This window comes from Argentina silus (genome assembly GCF_951799395.1).
Source record: "Argentina silus genome assembly, chromosome: 1".
Lineage (NCBI taxonomy): Eukaryota > Metazoa > Chordata > Actinopteri > Argentiniformes > Argentinidae > Argentina > Argentina silus.
Genome location: NC_139655.1, coordinates 14,494,387 through 14,512,330, shown reverse-complemented (window position 1 = coordinate 14,512,330; position 17,944 = coordinate 14,494,387). Strand labels below are relative to the sequence as shown.

At 41.1% G+C, this 17,944-nt stretch overlaps 2 protein-coding genes across 5 annotated transcripts; one reads left to right on the top strand and one right to left on the bottom strand.

Annotated features, from left to right (window-relative positions):
* Nucleotides 1–684: 684 nt before the first annotated feature.
* Nucleotides 685–2,713, top strand: LOC310813936 (P2Y purinoceptor 3). The gene has a single exon (XM_083683127.1). The coding sequence runs from the start codon at nt 698–700 to the stop codon at nt 2,132–2,134; it is 1,437 nt and encodes a 478-aa protein (XP_083539253.1). The 5' UTR covers nt 685–697; the 3' UTR covers nt 2,135–2,713.
* A 10,119-nt stretch (nt 2,714–12,832) lies between these two features.
* On the bottom strand, nt 12,833–17,583 carry LOC310804607 (BPTF-associated chromatin complex component 1). 4 transcript variants are annotated; one of them, XM_083669916.1, is made up of 6 exons: nt 17,265–17,583; nt 16,968–17,062; nt 16,053–16,154; nt 15,332–15,549; nt 14,651–14,758; nt 12,833–14,061 (listed from the first exon to the last, which is right to left on the bottom strand). In XM_083669916.1, exons 1-6 carry the CDS (start codon nt 17,283–17,285, stop codon nt 13,997–13,999), a joined length of 609 nt encoding a protein of 202 aa, XP_083526042.1. In that variant the 5' UTR covers nt 17,286–17,583; the 3' UTR covers nt 12,833–13,996. The 4 variants fall into 4 exon arrangements, with proteins under 4 accessions (XP_083526042.1, XP_083526043.1, XP_083526044.1 ...); XM_083669917.1 differs by having other exon boundaries at nt 14,651–14,755; XM_083669918.1 differs by lacking the exon at nt 16,053–16,154.
* Between the last annotated feature and the right edge of the window lie 361 nt (nt 17,584–17,944).

The following is a 17,944-nucleotide window of genomic DNA, read 5'->3' as shown; positions in this document are numbered from 1 at the left end:
ATATAACTGAATGAGTGAGTCAGTTGGGTTGCGAAAGGGGGGCAAAGGGGTGGTGGCGGTACAGAGATGGATGGATATGAGCTGGAGGGGTAATAAAGGAAGAGATGAGGGGATGGCTGGATAGAAGCATGGAGAGAAAGAGAAAGAGAGAGAGGGGAAGTGTGGTTACTGATTGCTGAGTTAATGGAGTGAGAAGAGACTGAATCAGCAGCCTATAGTCGTACGGGGGAGCAAACAGCACAGGGATTGTGTGTGTGTGTGTGTGTGTGTGTGTGTGTATGTTTGTGTATCTCAGGGGGCCAGGGGGAGAGGTACATAGGTGAAGAGAGCTGATGGAGGAAACTACTATATGCTGTAAGTTGAATGAATGGAGGTAAGAAAGGAATATGGGGAAATGGGGGGGGGGGGGGTTACATGCAAAACATGGGGGTGAGGGGTTAGTAGTTCAAAGGAGCTTCACAATATGATAAGGCTAGTGCAGCGTAGCATGAACATGGATTGAAATGCTGTGTAGTGAATTGGTGATACTAACATTTCTCTCTTTCTCTCTCTCTTTTTCTCTCAGGGAGCAGAAGTGGACGAGGGAAATTAATAGTTTGAAAGCTAACAGAAGAAACTGGAAGGAATACAGGAATGGGAAGATGAGAGAGAATCACAACGTCCACTATAACTGTTACCGAAACACAAACACACAACCATGACGACGATGAATGCCCCCGCACTTGACCCCAGAGGTAGCATCGTCACCGGCGACATCGGTGCCACTGATGACATCATCGGAGTCCTCAACTCGTCCTCCTCCACAGCCATCCCACTGTCCTCCTGCAGCATCGACGAGTCCTACAAGTACATCTTCCTCCCCCTCTGCTACTCCTTCACCTTCATCTTCAGCATCTCCCTCAACTCCATCGTCCTCTACCGTTCCTTTAGACGCACCAAACGCTGGAACGCCTCCCTTATCTACATGGTCAACCTGGCCTCCACAGACTTCATGTATGGCCTCTCCCTGCCCTTCCTGGTAGCCAGCTATGTGATGCGCGACCGCTGGGTGTTCGGGGACTTCATGTGCCGTCTGGTGCGCTTCCTCTTCTACTTTAACCTCTACTGCTCCATCTTCTTCCTCACCTGTATCTCTGTGCACCGCTACCTGGGCATCTGCCACCCTATGAGGACCATCACTCTGGAGACCAAGAGGGCAGTGAAATGGACGTGTGTGCTGGTGTGGGTGGTGGTGTTCGCCCTCACCTGCCCCATATTCCGCTTCGCCCAGACAGGCCACATGACTAGAGGGGTTGAGAGTGGGGGTGGGGTGGCGGTGAACGGGAACGGGGGGTATAACGCAGGCGTGGTCGAGGCCTATCAGAACTGCTGGGACGATGCCATCGATAAGGAGTTCTCGGTCTACGTCCCATACGGCATCATCCTCCACCTGCTGGGGTTCTTCCTGCCCTTCTCCATCATTGCCTGGTGCTATTCCCACGTGGTTCTCACCATCTTCAGAACCCTGAGGTCACAACCCCAGTCCCAGAGGAGGAGAGGAGGAGAGGAGGAAGAGGGGGGAGGAGGAGGGGGAAGGAATGGGGCGGGGGTCAGAGGAGCCGGGAGAGGAGGAGGAGGGGGGCAAGGAGAAAGAGGAAGAGGAGGAGGGGGGATGGGAGAAAGAGGAGGGCAGGGGATGTCGATCGTCCTAGGCGCCCACTCCCCGTATGCCCACAGACGCAGGAAGTCCATCAAAACCATCATCACCATCACCCTCCTCTTCGCCCTATGCTTCTTCCCATTCCACGTCACCAGGACTATCTTCCTCATCCTCAAGGTGACGAAGGGCGTGCCCTGCCAGACCATGACCACTGTCTCCATGTGCTACAAGATCACCAGGCCGCTGGCTTCCTTCAACGCCTGGCTGAACGCTCTCCTCTACTTCCTCACCAAGGAGAAGAGCACTCCCTGTTGCCCGCCGCCCGACAACAACACCGTCACCCAACATGGACTCCTCTGGCCGCTGAGAATGCTGGGAAGGGCAGGGGACGAGGAGGAGGGGGGAGAGGAGGCAGTTCACAACAAGGATAACGAGTGCAAAACACCTGTATATATACACAGAGGCTTACCCAAAGTGGTAAATATTGTAGAATGAGGTTTTGTTGCTTGTAAACATTTGTAAAAGTTGCTTGAAATACAATGAAATATGTGTATGTACAATTCTGAATAAGAAGCTGACAAGAGAATAGAATACTTTATCATCAGTCTGGAAATATTTGTCCTGCAACCATACAGGCAAACTTGGCAAACATACATATAGACATCACAATCATTGGACTTACACAGCACACATGAATACAACAGTTAACTATTGTTGACAGTATTTAGATGTTGATGATTACATTTAGAATAGATTATATTACCACAAACAGAGATGATGATGATGATGATGATGATGAGGTGTTAGACATATGTTTTGATAAGTTGTTTTTAAAATGTTTGTTTTTTTAGCTTTGTTGGAGTCAGAAGTTATACCTCAGACAAATAAACACTCAGAGACGGACTTGGTATGTGTCATAACTACATGTTTGAATGACATGCACACAACACACACATGCACACACACATCTATAATATGTGTCTCCATGGTATAAACCTAGTTTAACAGTCCCTGATGACAAATGTGTATGATATTTCCTGTTTATCTTGTCTGCCATGTTGAGCATGTGTGAAATATGACTGGATTAAACATGTTTAATGTAAACCTACAGTCCTGTGATTTGTGTGGGAGTGTGTGTGTCTATGTATGCAGACTGTATTCGCTGTGAGTGTGAGAATCAGAGAGTCATGCCTGTGTAAACAAAGTGGATTAGCAATATTGTTAATAATCGCCCTGTCCATCTGAACAAAACCCAAAGGTCAACTACTAAGCTAATGTAATGCTGAGTGTTTAACACACACAAACACACACACACACACACACACACATGCACACACACAGTATCAAATTGAGTAGAACACTGTCAACTCCAGGAAATCCACTCATTCACAAAAACAAGCCTCCCTCCCACCAACACAACAACCCACTTTTACCACTCAGGATGGAATGGATCGAACGTACATTCTAGGCCATTGTGATGTCACAAGCACTCAGGAATTGTGGGGATGGACCTACTTTGTCCTTCCGATGGTGAGACTGATGAACCGTGCAGACCTCTCTCTACCTCAAAGATGGTTGTTGCCTTTTGTTCTTGGCCTTTGGTAAATGATTAAACTTAATATTGGGTTATGCAAGGCAGATCTGCTGTATTGATGGAAAGTCTACTCTTACACATAAACAACTTGGTAATAAACACAGAGCTTTTCAGGAATGTTTCTATGGCTATCTATTATATTGGCTATTAAATCTAGTCTAGATTTATCCAATCTCTATCCATTTGTCCATCACAAATAATCTCACAGAAATTAGCCTACCTTGTGGCACAAATAGTCTACTGCAAACAGATGTCATCATGTACAGCTACAGATTGTACAATGTACATTAACAGATTGCCAGCTTTGTTTTTTTATGACTATTTTATCTTATACTGTATATTACCTTGAGTAAATCCCTTGTATCTCTCTCTCTCTCTCTCTCTCTCTCTCTCTCTCTCTCTCTCTCTCTCTCTACACACACAAGTGTCCATGTTGGATTAGAAACTATTTATTGTCTATCATGTGACTGAAACATCTAGGACACAACATCTATCTCTGTTTTTCTTATACACGTTAATAACATTACTATTTTTTACAACAAGACCTATACTGTAGGGCCACACATATCAGACCTTCACATTTGGCAATTTAATAGTCAAACTATAGGGGGAGACAAATCCTCCCCGTTGCAGATTTTCCGGTCTGGAAATTCAAAACACAACCGATTATATCATTTCCCGTGCTGCACTACGACTAGAACAATCTTTGACGGTTATTATAATTAAACAAAAAATAAATAAAAATCACAGAAGCAATATTATGCAAAAGTGACTGTCAATATTGATTAGGCTAACGAAAACACACAACATACAATTGGTGAAAAATTATAATTCACCCGTCTAAATTTATAGTTATTTTTTTTCTGTGTGCACCGTGTCACCAGTCTGAGTAGAGCCGCTGAGGCGAAGCATTGGCGCCATATTCAAACTTCTTCTTGAGAGAGAATGAGAGTCTAGGTTGAAAAATATATTTATCTAATAGATTTTTTCATTTCTTTATAACATTCAGACGGGGCATATTTTTGCAAGAATTGTTGTTTTTCATGGTATCTGATCTTATTTTCCTAAGGTAAGCATTTGAGCCTTTTAGCCAGCAACTTAGCTAGCCAGTTAGCTAGCTGCATTGACTTTTGTGGAAGCTGTCAGTGTTTTGTGATGTTGTGAGTTTTGAGTTAACCAGCTTTGATGTTTGTTTGCTAACCAGTAAATAACGTAGCTGGTTATATTTCTATCATAATATGTCCTCGTAGTTTACATCTTCTTCAGGTTTGGGATATCTAGCTAACGTTTTCTCGCAACAAAGTTGCTTATAAGCCACGTTTGAAACCCTACACTACTTTAAAAGCTTTATCATCATTGCAGCTAATTTGGGGTTGACATTTACAAGCACGGCTGAGGCTCGGTGTAAAGCATTCAACGGAAGTAGCTACAGGTGTAACGTTAGATGGTTATCTAGTAAGAACAAGTTGTCAAAAGTTTAGTGAATTGTTTTCATATCGCCACTATATTTTAGCTTTGTTGCCTGTCACTCCCCCGTTTCAGTCCCGAATACCATAGGTTTGCTTTGCGGACCCCTCCCCAAAATTCGTTCATGCAACCCCCCTAAGGATTCTACTCCACCCCCATAGCTAATATAATATGTTCGAATTAAATATTTACAGAAATTTTAAACCATGTGAAATGTAAACTTATATCTTAGCTTTGTGAAGATCTTGGAAGCAATTTATCACATTCGTTACAATGATAATGAGTTGATCGTTGAATGCAACGAAACTAACTAACGTTATCTGAATCAGCAATTTCTGTCAACCCAACCCCTCCCAGCCATTGATGACAAAATATCGTTTTGTATGAAAAAAAACATAGCTAATCAGCTTGTCCTAATGTGTGAAGTTGCTTTGAACAAATGTAGCCAACTAGATACTTAGTTCTCCAGAAGTGAGTTTGAATTAGTCAGATAAGATACATTGTAACTTGATGAACTTGAATTATTATGATGCGCAACAGATACTCGGTAGCTGTTCACTAGTGTCATCTCTGAAACGACCATTCCCTGTGCTGGCCGAATGCCCTGTGGATGTGTTGTCAAACTTGGTGGCTATCTCGTTACTTTTAGGGAATTGCCGCATCGTTCAACCATCAAGTAATAGTTATAAATCGTGTGTTGTTGCAACCGTTTGGAAAATTGACCAATATTCATAGCCCTCATTATAAGACACAATTATCTTGCTATAAGTTATACGAATGAGAATTTAATAATCGTTGATTATTGGAAGAGATTCAGAAATGAAAATTGTGACATGTCCTCAATGTATTTTGTATAGTTGATTTGCGATTGCAACAGATTTAGAAATATGACTTCGAATTTATAGTGAACGATCGTATCGAACGTTCTAGGTGTGCATAAAAAGTGCGTCATCGATGCCACGTACTTGCTACTGTACAGTACATGTGTTACAAATGTGATTTTTCTTTTACGTTAGTCTCACGTCTTCAAATTATCTCATTGATATACTTGTTTTGTATGTATATTTGATCCCTTTTCGTAAAGGAAGACATGCACCACTGCACAGTTCAGTTTATAGCTTGATGCAATTAATGTAGATTAACATGCAGGCTATCAGCAAAAAAAGTCCACTGAATGTAAGGAGCTAAAACGTCACAAGACGTATAGTTTATGATGTATACTTTTAGACAGATATTTTGAAAACATCACTATCATTGAATTACTGAATATTTGTTTGTGCAAATAATGCAAGGTCTGTCTGATCAACATCAGTTTAGTTAGTTAGTGTGTGTGTGCGTGTGCGTCATTTAGGATAAGCCTACAGAAATATGTAGTTAGGTCAATCGTTTGATGTGATTATCCTATCCTGATGAACCGGAGCATTTCAAGGCTAGGACGGGGAACAGGTGCTCTTTCAAATTCCTCTTGATAAGGTTCTTTCGAAGGTTATATCAAACTCAAACAGACACCTACCTTACATCATACTGTACTTACACTCCACTGTTCTAACGTGGTGTTATTTGAAGGTTCGGAGATCTATCAGTAAAGCAGAGCATTGCATTGGTGTTTGAAACCTATTAGAAGTCTAGGCTACGTTTATAAGGCTCCCCCAGTGACTTACTGGTTCAAGTGGTTTTCTCAAAACTCAGTGTTTGAGTAGTAGGCATATATTCAAAGCTGTAGGCTAGGCCTATGTGTCTGTTTGCTTAGTGGATTGCAGTATTTTATTCTGGAGAGTGTTTTATGTTCTCAATGATATTTCTTTTACGTGATTATATTTTTTTTATATATCAGCTTGGTCTTGTAGTTGTATTACTATAATCATCAATATAATGATTTTAAGGGACAAGAAAACATTTGTGCCTTTTGCTCACAGTAACCAGAATAACCATCCTGTGCCTATTTAGAAGTAGGCCTTGTCAAACTGCCTAACAAACAGCGATGCTTTACTTCCAGTCAGAATTCTGGAATAGTGTGTGAAGTCTAAACATTCTATTTATGATTCCAGTGTAAGCCTTTGTCTTTATTTTCGGGGTGTGTGTGTGTGTGTGTGTGTGTGTGTGTGTGTGTGTGTGTGTGTGTGTGTGTGTGTGTGTGTGTGTGTGTGTGTGTGTGTGTGTGTGTGTGTGTGTGTGTGTGTGTGTGTGTGTGTGTGTGTGTGTGTGTGTGTGTGTGTGTGTGTGTGTGTGAGCAAGCGAGAGAGAGAGAGAAGGGGGGAGTGTGTGAGAGAGAGGACGGTTGAGGCCCCTGTCCTTGGGTAAAAGTATCTGTAGATCCAGAAGCACATTTTCTCCACTTTGTGGGCTTGTGTTTCCGTCCACTGTTCACATGAACCTAGCCTAATTATTTAATTCCTGATTTAAATGTTAAAAATTACATGTGGCAAGTAAACCTATGAGTTGATGAGTCCCCGATTGCAATTTTCAACATTTTTTGTATTTTTTTTCGCGTCTCTCTTTGACCTGCCGGTTTGTCCCTTTCTTTTAAGGTAAATACTAAATTAACTGTGGCTAACATATCTCATTTTTTGTTTGGTTTGGGACGTTCATTCACTGTGGTTTGAGGCGTACTATGCCAGCGTGAAAGCGCTATGAAACATTGTCATTGTCGCTGTGGCAAAAAAAAAAAACACAACGACACTTTCCCTATTTTATTTCCCTCACTCTGTGCTGCTTTTCTGCAGTCTAGCCTGTTCCCCCTTTTTTTCTTTTTTTTTTTCTCTCCCTCGGTCTCTCTTTCTCCCTCCGTTGGCTGGAGTGAATGCCTTGGCAGCCGTACAAGAAAGCGAGCGAGTGGAGGCTGCCTGCACTGGCGCACCCCAGACATGTACCCTCGCAAATTAATTTTTTGCTCCCAGACGTTAGCAGCGACAGACCCCAAATTTCACACCCATCTAAGGCAAGGCTGGGGGGACCCCCAGATTTTTTTTCAGATTTTTCAGGGCCTCCGAAAATGTTAATTTTTATTGTAGAAAGTGATGCCCCGGGAAAAAGGCTACAGCCCTTTGGTTTTTATGCCTACTAAGTTCCCCGGGCTGCTTCACTAGCTACAGCATAGCCGAGGCTGCAGTGCACACTGAACAAGACTCCTGGTTTTAGAGGTGAATAGAAAGGGGGGGATTATTGAAGGGGGGGTATGATGAAGATACAGGAGGGGGGGGGGAACAAAAGGATTTTGGGGCAGATTTTAGTCACTGGAGCCCCCCCATCTAGAAAAAGGAGCCCCCAGCTTTGAGAGAGATGGGTTGTTTTTTTGGTTCTTCTCCTGAAATTAGACTACTGGGGTATTCCCATTGATAAGTGTCTGTGTGATGGGGCTCTTTTCTAGTGGTACACTTTTGTTTGAGTAATGTTGCTGTGTGTTTTTTCTGCTTGTAATTGAAGAGAGTGGAGTGAAGTAGTTATTGGTAGTTTGGAAGTTTTAGCTTGACTCAAGTTGGTGTGTGTGTGTGTGTGTGTGTGTGTGTGTGTGTGTGTGTGTGTGTGTGTGTGTGTGTGTGTGTGAGTGTGTGTGTGTGTGTGTGTGTGTGTGTGTGTGTGTGTGTGTGTGGTTATCCTTCATAGAGAAAGAGAGCGTTGGCCTTTTGAAAATTGAGTAGAGGCGCATCAGCATTAGGAGACAATCACAAGGTGTGTGTGCTAGAGAACAATTGAGGGGGTGCTCTGATTATTTTATACCCGAGGGGGAAATTGGCCAACAACCATCTCCCTCCTTTTGTTTCTTTTTTTAATGACGTGAAAAAGGACCAAGGGGTAAGTGAGGCTTTTTTCTCTGTCTGTTTCAAAGCTTAAAATGGCCTCTGGTTTGAATGGGGAGAGACAAGCCTAGGCCAGTGTGAGAGAAAGAGCTTTTCTTGCACCCGTACGTCTCGCTTTTCTTCCTCTCTCTCTTTCTCTTCCTTTCCCTCTGCCACTCTTTCTGCCTTGCTCTTTCTCGTTCTCTCTGTCTCTCGCTTGCCCCCTCTCTTGCTCTTCCTCTCGCTCTCTCTCCCTCCCTCTCTCTCTCTCTCTCTCTCTCTCTCTCTCTCTCTCTCTTCTCCTTTACTCCTTTTTGAATGAGGCTGGCAGTTGAGACACAAAAACGAATGTTTGAAGCCCAAAAGCTGACGTGAACACTTGCTTAAAATCTTTAATAAGTTACTCGTAATGCCAGTCTACTTTACTGTGGGTGAATATTAGTGTTGGTGTGGCAGTACAACAGTGTGAGAGATTAGAATATATCAATTTCCATGGTTTTGAATGTTTAATTATGTGGCAGTTGGGATTCAGTGTTCAATTAATATGCATATTTATAATATAGTGTATTTATGTCTGGTTCAAATGCCTGCTTTTTGACCTTGGGAAGTTGTTTTTCCCCAGCCACATTGTGGTTTAAATGGTAGTTTTTGTTATGTCTGAAAAGTGTGGTATATTTAAGTAAATTAGGTTAATTTGATTTTATATGATTTTAATCATGGTGAAAAGTTTCCATTTGATGCACTTTTTTCCCTCAGAAATCACACTTTTCAATGTGTAAAAGTTTAAGCACACCACATTGGGTGTGGTGTGTGTAAGATTTTTGTTCTCTCCCCCTCCTCTTCCAAACACCAAATATTTTTCAAACTAAATTCAACAACCATCAGCACAATTGCGAAACATTTTCTATTCTTAAATCCCTATTTACACTTATTAGTTTGACAACTAGCTTTTTGAAATACAGGCCTGTTCGTATATTATTAATAACTTGCTTGGCTTGACTATCATTATCTTTTGTGGGCCATCTGACACACCTGTTAAACAGATACTAGGACAGAACGTGTGTGTGTGTGTGTGTGTGTGTGTGTGTGGTGCTCCCCTTGATGTATGCATCTGTGTCCGTTTGTGCTAAGTTTCCTTCAAGGGCCACATCAGCAGTGTTTTAACTGCCAAGTGACCCCCTTGTAACCACCGGTCTCTCCCTCTCACGTAGGCCTCTCTCTTTCCTCTTCCTTCACTTGGTTTTCAACTTTCCCCCCTCCTTTTACATCCTTCGTCTGTCTGTCTGTCTGTTTTTCTGATTTTGAGTCCTGCTTTGGTAGATGGAGCTCAGGTGCATTGCTGATTTGTGAATGTCGTTGTCAAGGTCATATGAGCTGAGGGCCTAGTATGTACACGATCATTCTCTCTCTCTCCTCTTAATTCCCCCCCTTTCCCCTAACACACACACACACACACACACACACACACACACTAATAATTTTGTCTTAAAAGCAGGGAGGTCAGATGAGGGCCTATCACGTTTGATCCGTCTCCACGCTATTCCAGCATTCAGTCCAGTCTGATTATATTGTAATAAAGTCTTGAATAATTGTGTTATATCCTCATAACAGTTAATCTTTTTTACTAGCTTTTCTGGCATTCCAAAATGTGCTAAACAGACATGAACAAGCTCCTATTCCTGCGTGCTTACAGTATGTCTGTAGCTTGTACAACTGGGAATGGCCTAATTAATTGGTATTGAGGTGTGTGGTTAGCCTCTTTATAATATACATTCTATCTAGGCTACATCATATTTACTCTCAGCACAACATGGCATTGGTACTGTTTTTGATAGATTCTAAATAGTACATGTTTTATTCTTCATGATATTGAACAAATTAATTTCATCCATTCATACATTGACATGTATTCTCTGACAAATGTGTGGCAGTCTGTACTGTACATAGGCTGGAGGCCTACCCTTTATTTTGATTTAGGGAAAAAATCGGTCTCAGGAGAAGGTTGTCTATTTTAGGCAAAAGTATATGTGCTTGAAAAGTTAGTGATCATGTCCATTATAAGAAAATATGATTTATTTTCAATGTACATTAAAATACTTTGGATATAGCCTTTATTTGCTGACAAAGGACCTCTACATGCAGACAAAAAAAATAAAAATGTTCAATATCTGTAAAACCGAGAAAGGTTGAATAAAGAGAGAATTGTCATTCTGTTAATGGTAAATTGTTTTAGGACATAAACTTAATTTTGCTGCCAAGGTTTCTTATATTTGTGTTAAAGTTTGTAGTGAACCGTGATGAACAGTGTAGTCTGCAATAAAGGAGTGTAAGAAAAGTGTCTCCTCTTTTTCTCACTTCTCTTCTTTTGTCATCTTCACCCTCCATTTTGTCCACTTGCCCACCGTCCATTTTGTAGGCCACATCATCTTAATTAATTTAAGTTTATACAAGGGCATAATTCCAATGCAATTTGAAATAATTCCAGTGGTTTTTAAGTTTGCTCAGTATTGTATTTGGCTGGAATATATTTTTTTCTGTTTGTCTTTTCTCTTAATTTTCGTCCAGAAGTTCATGTCTACACACACCTCTCAAAGATTTACACAACCCTTGTTCCTATTAGACATTTCTAGAAGCTTTGACACCCGAGTGTGAAAATTATAATTTTGTATACATTTTGACAAACATTTTAGTGCACAGTAAGTAATTCAACAAAAGCAGCTGTTATCTTTTGCAATATTAAACAACTCTGAAAAACAGAGGAAAGCAAATCTCGTCTGAATGTTTATCTAATACAGTATGTTTTGTGTGTTATCTCCTCTCCACAGCTTGAACCTACACCATGGAGAATCCCCTCTTGCCCTGGCTCCTACCCCCCAACACACACACACACACACACACACACACACACACACCACTCTCCAGGGCACCCTCTAGCAGCACATCATGTTTTGAAGGTATCTATGGCAACTCCAAATCATTATGTGCTGTCACTGGGTGCCCCCGGAATGTCGTCATTCTGATTCCATTCCATTCCAAAGGACTCCCTTCATCAGCACTTTGATGTTTTGTGTTATCCACTGTATATGTTGTCATTGTTTACCATTGACTCAAATAGTAAGGGTAAACCTTGTTTTTCAGTCCCTTGCAATTGAATTAGAGGTGTATTTGAATTATTCTTTGGTCATCAGACAATCCTTACAGACCTGTGACATGGGGAAATATTGTAACATTATTTGAATGACAGGTTTGGTCGTCAGGCGACCTTGCCAGTCCAGACATCTCCTAGTCCTAATGGTGAAGCATAGAAAGAGAATGAGTAGAACAGACATGGTCCCTCAGACTATGGCAATTTGGATGGGCATGTCCTTCTACTCATTCTATTTCTATGGTTAGAAGTCTCTTGGCTGTGTCTCCTAACCTATGTAGTGCACTACCTCAGAGCCCCTTTGTGATAGTGGTCAAAAGTAGTGCACTAATATCAGGAGTAGGGTGCCATTTTAGATTTCCCTATTGTCTCATGGGCCTAGTGTTAGAAGGTGCTTTCAATAGTTTATGCTATTGTAGTGCTGTTTCATGTGCTTTGGTAGTGCTTTTTTATATCTGAGGTAGCTCTTCTTTAACTTCTCTTTAGTGTAAATTCAATATATGCAACAACAAAAAAAGACATCCATTGGTCTCTCTCTCATTTCGTTTGCTGGTCTCTTGACTGTGTTTGCTGGTCTGTCTGCTGGTCTCTCCCCGGTGTGCCTGGCGTTAGCAGCACATCATTACTGGTAGCTGCCCTGTCCCTGGGCTGCCAGTACGGCTTGTGCTGCTCCAGTCAGACACACACTTCTCTACATCGTCCATCGACCCCCAAGTACAGTTACATATGTCTGTGTTTTCTGATGTTTATTTATTATATTTCTGTGTTTTCTGATTTATTTATTTATTTATTTATTTATTATCATCTTCTCTACATGAATAAAACATTGTTAATACCCATCTTTTTTAGTCTAGACTGTGGGAGCATAGGAGTGATACAGACAGTAAGCATGTAAGAGCACCAGACCTGTCCTGCCTAGGGAGAAGTCCTGTGTGAGGAGCACTGCTGATGTAGTTTACCGTCTCATTTTTGGCCTCATCAGGGTTGTCAAATTGGATTCAAATTCACTCAGTGCAAAACGTGAATTGAAATTAGAATGGACTCCAACCCTGTGTGTGTGTTGCCTCATTTTGAATTGATTTAATGCTAGTGTATGTGAATGCTTGTATAAATGGTTGAATGTTTTACACAACTTAATGCATTACTGTGTCCAGTGCATCTGATTTAAATAAAGTCAACAACTCTCAAATTAAGCGACAAGTACATGTAAAGACAGACAACATTTTATTTAAAAAGTCGATTTTATTTAACACATTTTAGCAGTTCACAGGTTATTTAAGCATTACTGTCTTTAGAGACAAAGCCTGTACAGTATGCAAAACTACAAAGGTTTGTCAGGAACAGTGAGACATGAAAACATTTTATGAAAAGCTATGAATGGGGTAATTTTGGAAGTATAAATTATCTGACATTTTTAATTGGCCTTCTGTTTCTTATAGAAAATGAACTAGACATTGTAGAAATGTACTACACATATACCTACCATTATTATTTTTATGAAGAATTCACCTAATCTAATATGGGTTTATAGTTTGAGTGACATGATTTGTCATTACCTATCTTCCGCTGTAGACCCATCTCTTCAGGCTACATCTTGACTGTCCCTCCTAAAGACCTCTTCATCCCCACTACCCCCCTGTACAGTTTCTCTACTGTAAATAAAAATAAAAGCATTGTGACTGCCAATGGCCCCTGGTCCTAGCATAGATCTGTTTTTCTTATGATGACTGATGTATAGATGATTCACTTGGACAAATGTACTTATTGTAAGTTGCTTTGGATAAAGGCGTCTGTTAAATGTCTTAAATGTAAACTGTAACAGCACACTTGTTGCATTGTCAGAGGGGTAATTGTAGAATTCCAGAGACACTTGTGATAGCCAACCTATGCATTCTGGTATCTAGTTTCACATAATATGTGCAGATGTTTCTAATGCCTGGACACGCCCTTTAACATATTCATCTACTATAGTGATCCAGTAGTCTGCAGAATCTATGTCCTGGAACACACAGTGACTTATAACATGGTTTGCATCCATCAATAATGTGTGAATAAAGAACATTTACATCCAACAACACATTTCTCACGCAAGAGAAAGAGAACAAGCAATTAAAACATGATGGTGAGTAGAGTGGTGATGGTGATGGTGTGCTCTAGTGGCTCTGCATTGCAGTTGAACAGCACAGGTTATCAGACCTCAAAATGCCTGGAGAGGGTTTTTACATCTAAGGAACCACATCAATATGATATAACGGTCTGATATAGGCAGCATGACTGCAGAAAAAAACAGCCCGGAACACAACCAGTGTAGGATCACAGCTGTTGTCCATATTAATGAGGGACACCTAGATCCTCTGAAGTTCAAAGGTCAGGGGTCAACGTGAGAGGAGTGGCAGGTCACTAGAGTTCATGATGAGGCTAGAGTCAAGGTTCAGGTTGTCTGTAGAAGGACAACAAAATAGGAAATGTCTTAAGGCTTGTACTTTATTCAACAGTACAGAGATTACAAGGTCTTTATATGGACATGTAATGGTGTAAGGATGCTTGCATAGTCTAATCATAATCTTTGAATAATTTTTTATTCCAAGTACCACTAGTTCAGCGTTGGTGCTGGGAATAGGTTGTTACCAATTATGTTGAATTATTTTAGGTACCCATTGTCACCACATAACCACATAACGCATTTAGAATTGAGCACTGACATTTAGCATACAACCATATATATATAATGTTGTTGCATACCCCAGATTATATAATTTGCTTTTAAAATCAATATAATCAATTATATTCCCAATTATACTGGACTGGTGAATTTTGAGATCAATTTATTCAGATGAGACGAGTATTTTGAGTCATTATTAACAGAAATAACCAGTGCTTTTTCCAGTGAGTGGCAGCATTATCCTCACATTTCAGAAAAATGTAATGTATAACACTATAATTCTTTGTAAACAAATAGGGAGAGTTACATAATAGCACAATCATATTTGGGGTTTAGTAAACCCCAGTAAAGAAGAGGAAATTCTCACCCTGATCGAAGTTGAGTTTCTTGGAGTTGGAGCCTTCTCCTAGTCCTTCTATGTCCACCAGGTCACTGTTCACATCCGAGTCGTTCAGGGCGCTGAGGGTCACGTCTGCTGAAACACAGGCAGAGGACAATGGAGACGTTAGATCATATATTGAGAATAAAATGGAATTTGAAGTGTTTGAAAAATACACAGATCCTGCACAGAATAAATAACTTATATAAAGGTTATATTTTGAACATTTATCAAGTTTGTGAAGATCTGCTGATCTGTTTAGACCTGTATCCCGAATGCACAAATACAGCTTTTCAAATAATACTATTATATTTCACTCTTCTGAATAAAAAAAAAATGTTTGGGTTGGAGGAAGACACATCAAGGAAATGTAACAGTATGCAGCAGATATTACATTGTTTAATATCAATGATATTGGACAATGATTTAAACATATTACACAGGAGAATATCAGACCTTGGTTCAAATATTTTCTGAAATCATTTCAAATACTTTTTTGTGTTTGATTTTGCCTGGCACAATGGAACTAATGGAAACATCCTAAAAGTGCAAACCCAGCCCACCTGTCACTCCAGGCAGGCTAAGGCAGACCAACAAAGTATTTTAAATACTATTTCTACTCCTGTCTGGGTCATATCATATCAACCTACACTACAACACTCCTCTCACCTGCAGTCTTCTGTTTCTTCATGGTGGGCAGGGCCGGGGAGGCCCCCTGGAGCCCTGTTGTCACAACAACCTGTGCAGTTGGCATGGCGATGACAGTTGGGGTTGCAGAGGTGGCCATGGTGACGGTGGTCTTCTTGATGGTCTTCTTTGGGGTGTCTGAGATGGGAATCCCACTCTCGTCGTAAAGCTTCCTCTTCACTGTGGTCTTGATCTGAGCACTGGGGAGGAGACACAAGAGGAGGAGGGCGACAGTTTGGTTATTATGGGGAACATTACAACCAGGCGTACATTGTCTTTAAGTCACAAGTCATCAACGACGCAAAAAAACAAACCATCATTCTATGGCGCTCTTTAGCACTAGTGAGATGGATCCAAAGTTAGTACAGAACTGTGGTGTAGATATCACATATTCAGTGTGATTAAGTGTGACATTTAGACCTTGTAGTCTTGATTTAGACAGGGCTTGTGTCACTGTTAGTCCACCCTATTTCTTTCTTTTGCACAGCTATATCCAAATGTGAAGTCTTCAACAGAGAGAAAAGGGAGGGAGTGGATGAGGAATGATGGATGGAGAGATGTAGGGCCATTGAGAGAAAAAATGGATGGAGTGAGAGTGAGAGAGAGAGAGAGAGAGGGGGGGGGGAGAGAGAGAAAAGAAAAAACGAAATGCAACAGGTTTGACAAAGGAGAGGGGGGGGGGGGACAGAGTGTTCTTTCTTACACAGTTCGCTCCTTGATGACAGAGCTGAGAGCGTTCAGGTCGTCACCAAACCTCACCACGGCCGATCTCAGGTGCTCAATCTCAGTGTCCGTCCACTTAGCTCTGCAACGAGACACAGTCACTAACCTCGTCCCCAGACTATTGCGCACAGTGCATATAAGCCTGGAATAACAACGACTCAAACCTGGACTTATTGGAAGTGAATTTACTAAGTAAAGTTTTTGTCATTATTTGATTTCAGTGAATCACACGACTGCGAGGCGTAGCTCTGAATCAGAAACGTGTGGTGGTCAAGCACTGAGGGGAGGTGTTGTGGGAGATGTTTGTTTGGTAGGTTAAGCCGATAAGCCAATGGCTATGCAACCGGCAGGCTAGGTTTGATGCGTTGGTCCACCAGACCTTCCAAGCATTTGGGTGGAAGTGTCTGGGAAGGAGATTACAGTCACTAACCTTGGCTGTGGCCCCGAATCCCTCCTTACCCTTCTCCCTCACGTCTGCACTCATTGAATTCATGTGGTTCAAAGGTCACTTTTCATAATTGTGTGATGAGGATTTCATCTGAATATATGAAATTTACACCAAACACGATTTTGACTAGAAAAGGCCTTTAAAAGCACTAGATAAGCCTTTTTTACATACTGTAAATATAAGAGAAATTCCAGAGACAGCATAGCTAATGGACACATACGGGAGTGGACTAACAAGTGAGACAAGCCCGAAATAGAGAATTGTTTCTAAAATGTGTTGCTAAGCAAAGGTTAATTCAGTGGGTAATAACGTAGTAGTTTATTGTAGACTTGCTTGTTATCTGCATAGCAACACACTCATTAGAGGTGAAGGTGTGTGTGTCTGTTAGACAGTCTTATTTGTGTGTGTGTGTGTGTGTGTGTGTGTGTGTGTGTCTCATCCACTCACCCTGCAGGGCTGGAGTCAGCCACTGGATGCAACTGCATGGTGAGCTCTCCCAGTTTTGTGAAGGCAGCTCCAGCTGCAGAGAAGATCTCCCCAACCTGTGAGATGAACACATCAGATTAATAAACTAATGTGTCGCTGAATAGCGGAAGACAAACCTCCATTATACTTTATATTCAAGATAGCTACGATGCATATCCATAGAAGTAGCTAACCGTATATTATCCGCCGTTCCATGTAAACCAAAGCAGCCAGCTAATAATGCAACATTTTGCAATTGAAATGATCAGAATCACTTACTTTCGTTGAGGCTGATGTCATGTTCACGTCTGACCCTGGACTGATTTAGATCCAACGCGTATTCGTGTAAAACGACTAACTAAGCTACAAGAAACTCGGAAAAGCGCTATCTAGGATTGCTAGCTAGCTAGCTAGCACTGCCGCTTGTGACACACAAAAGGCCTGCTCAACTTCGGCGGTGTCCTACAACAACATCAATCTTCAAAATGTTACAATAACCCGTAACATTTTTATTGTACGTGGGAATGTGTTTTGGCCCTTGTATGATGTAAAACAGCAATTTCTTTCCCCCCAAATAAATAAATAACAGACAACAGTATCAATAGATAAACGGAAGTACCAACGTGCGCTGATAATTCTAGAATTCTGATTGGTCTAAATTTTACGCGATGTTTTCGTGATTGGTCCAAAACAATAACTATGTTTCAATTTTTCTTGAATTCTAACCATCATTTTTTACATTGTAGCAAATGTCTTTGCAATATATTATCTGACAGCGATGGTAACATTGTAACACTGGGGTCTAGACATGATACGCATCCACAAATTCAACAGATTGTTTCAATCTTGTTATGTGGAGTTGTCGTAAGACATTTAGGTTGTAGTAAGACACATTTAGGAGAATAGTACTGTTTAACAATATTCAAATATGCTTTCGATAGAAAATAACTAATTGTTGT

What these genes read in the sequence shown, in the direction of transcription:
- LOC310813936 (XM_083683127.1), top strand. Translation starts at nt 698, where the DNA reads ATGACGACGATGAATGCCCCCGCACTTGACCCCAGAGGTAGCATCGTC.
- LOC310804607 (XM_083669916.1), bottom strand. Translation starts at nt 17,285, where the DNA reads ATGACATCAGCCTCAACGAAA. An exon ending in GCTGACTCCAGCCCTGCAGG is followed by an intron (nt 16,155 to 16,967) that starts GTGAGTGGATGA and finishes GTCTCGTTGCAG; the next exon opens with AGCTAAGTGGACGGACACTG. An exon ending in GAAGAAACAGAAGACTGCAG is followed by an intron (nt 14,759 to 15,331) that starts GTGAGAGGAGTG and finishes CCTGTGTTTCAG; the next exon opens with CAGACGTGACCCTCAGCGCC.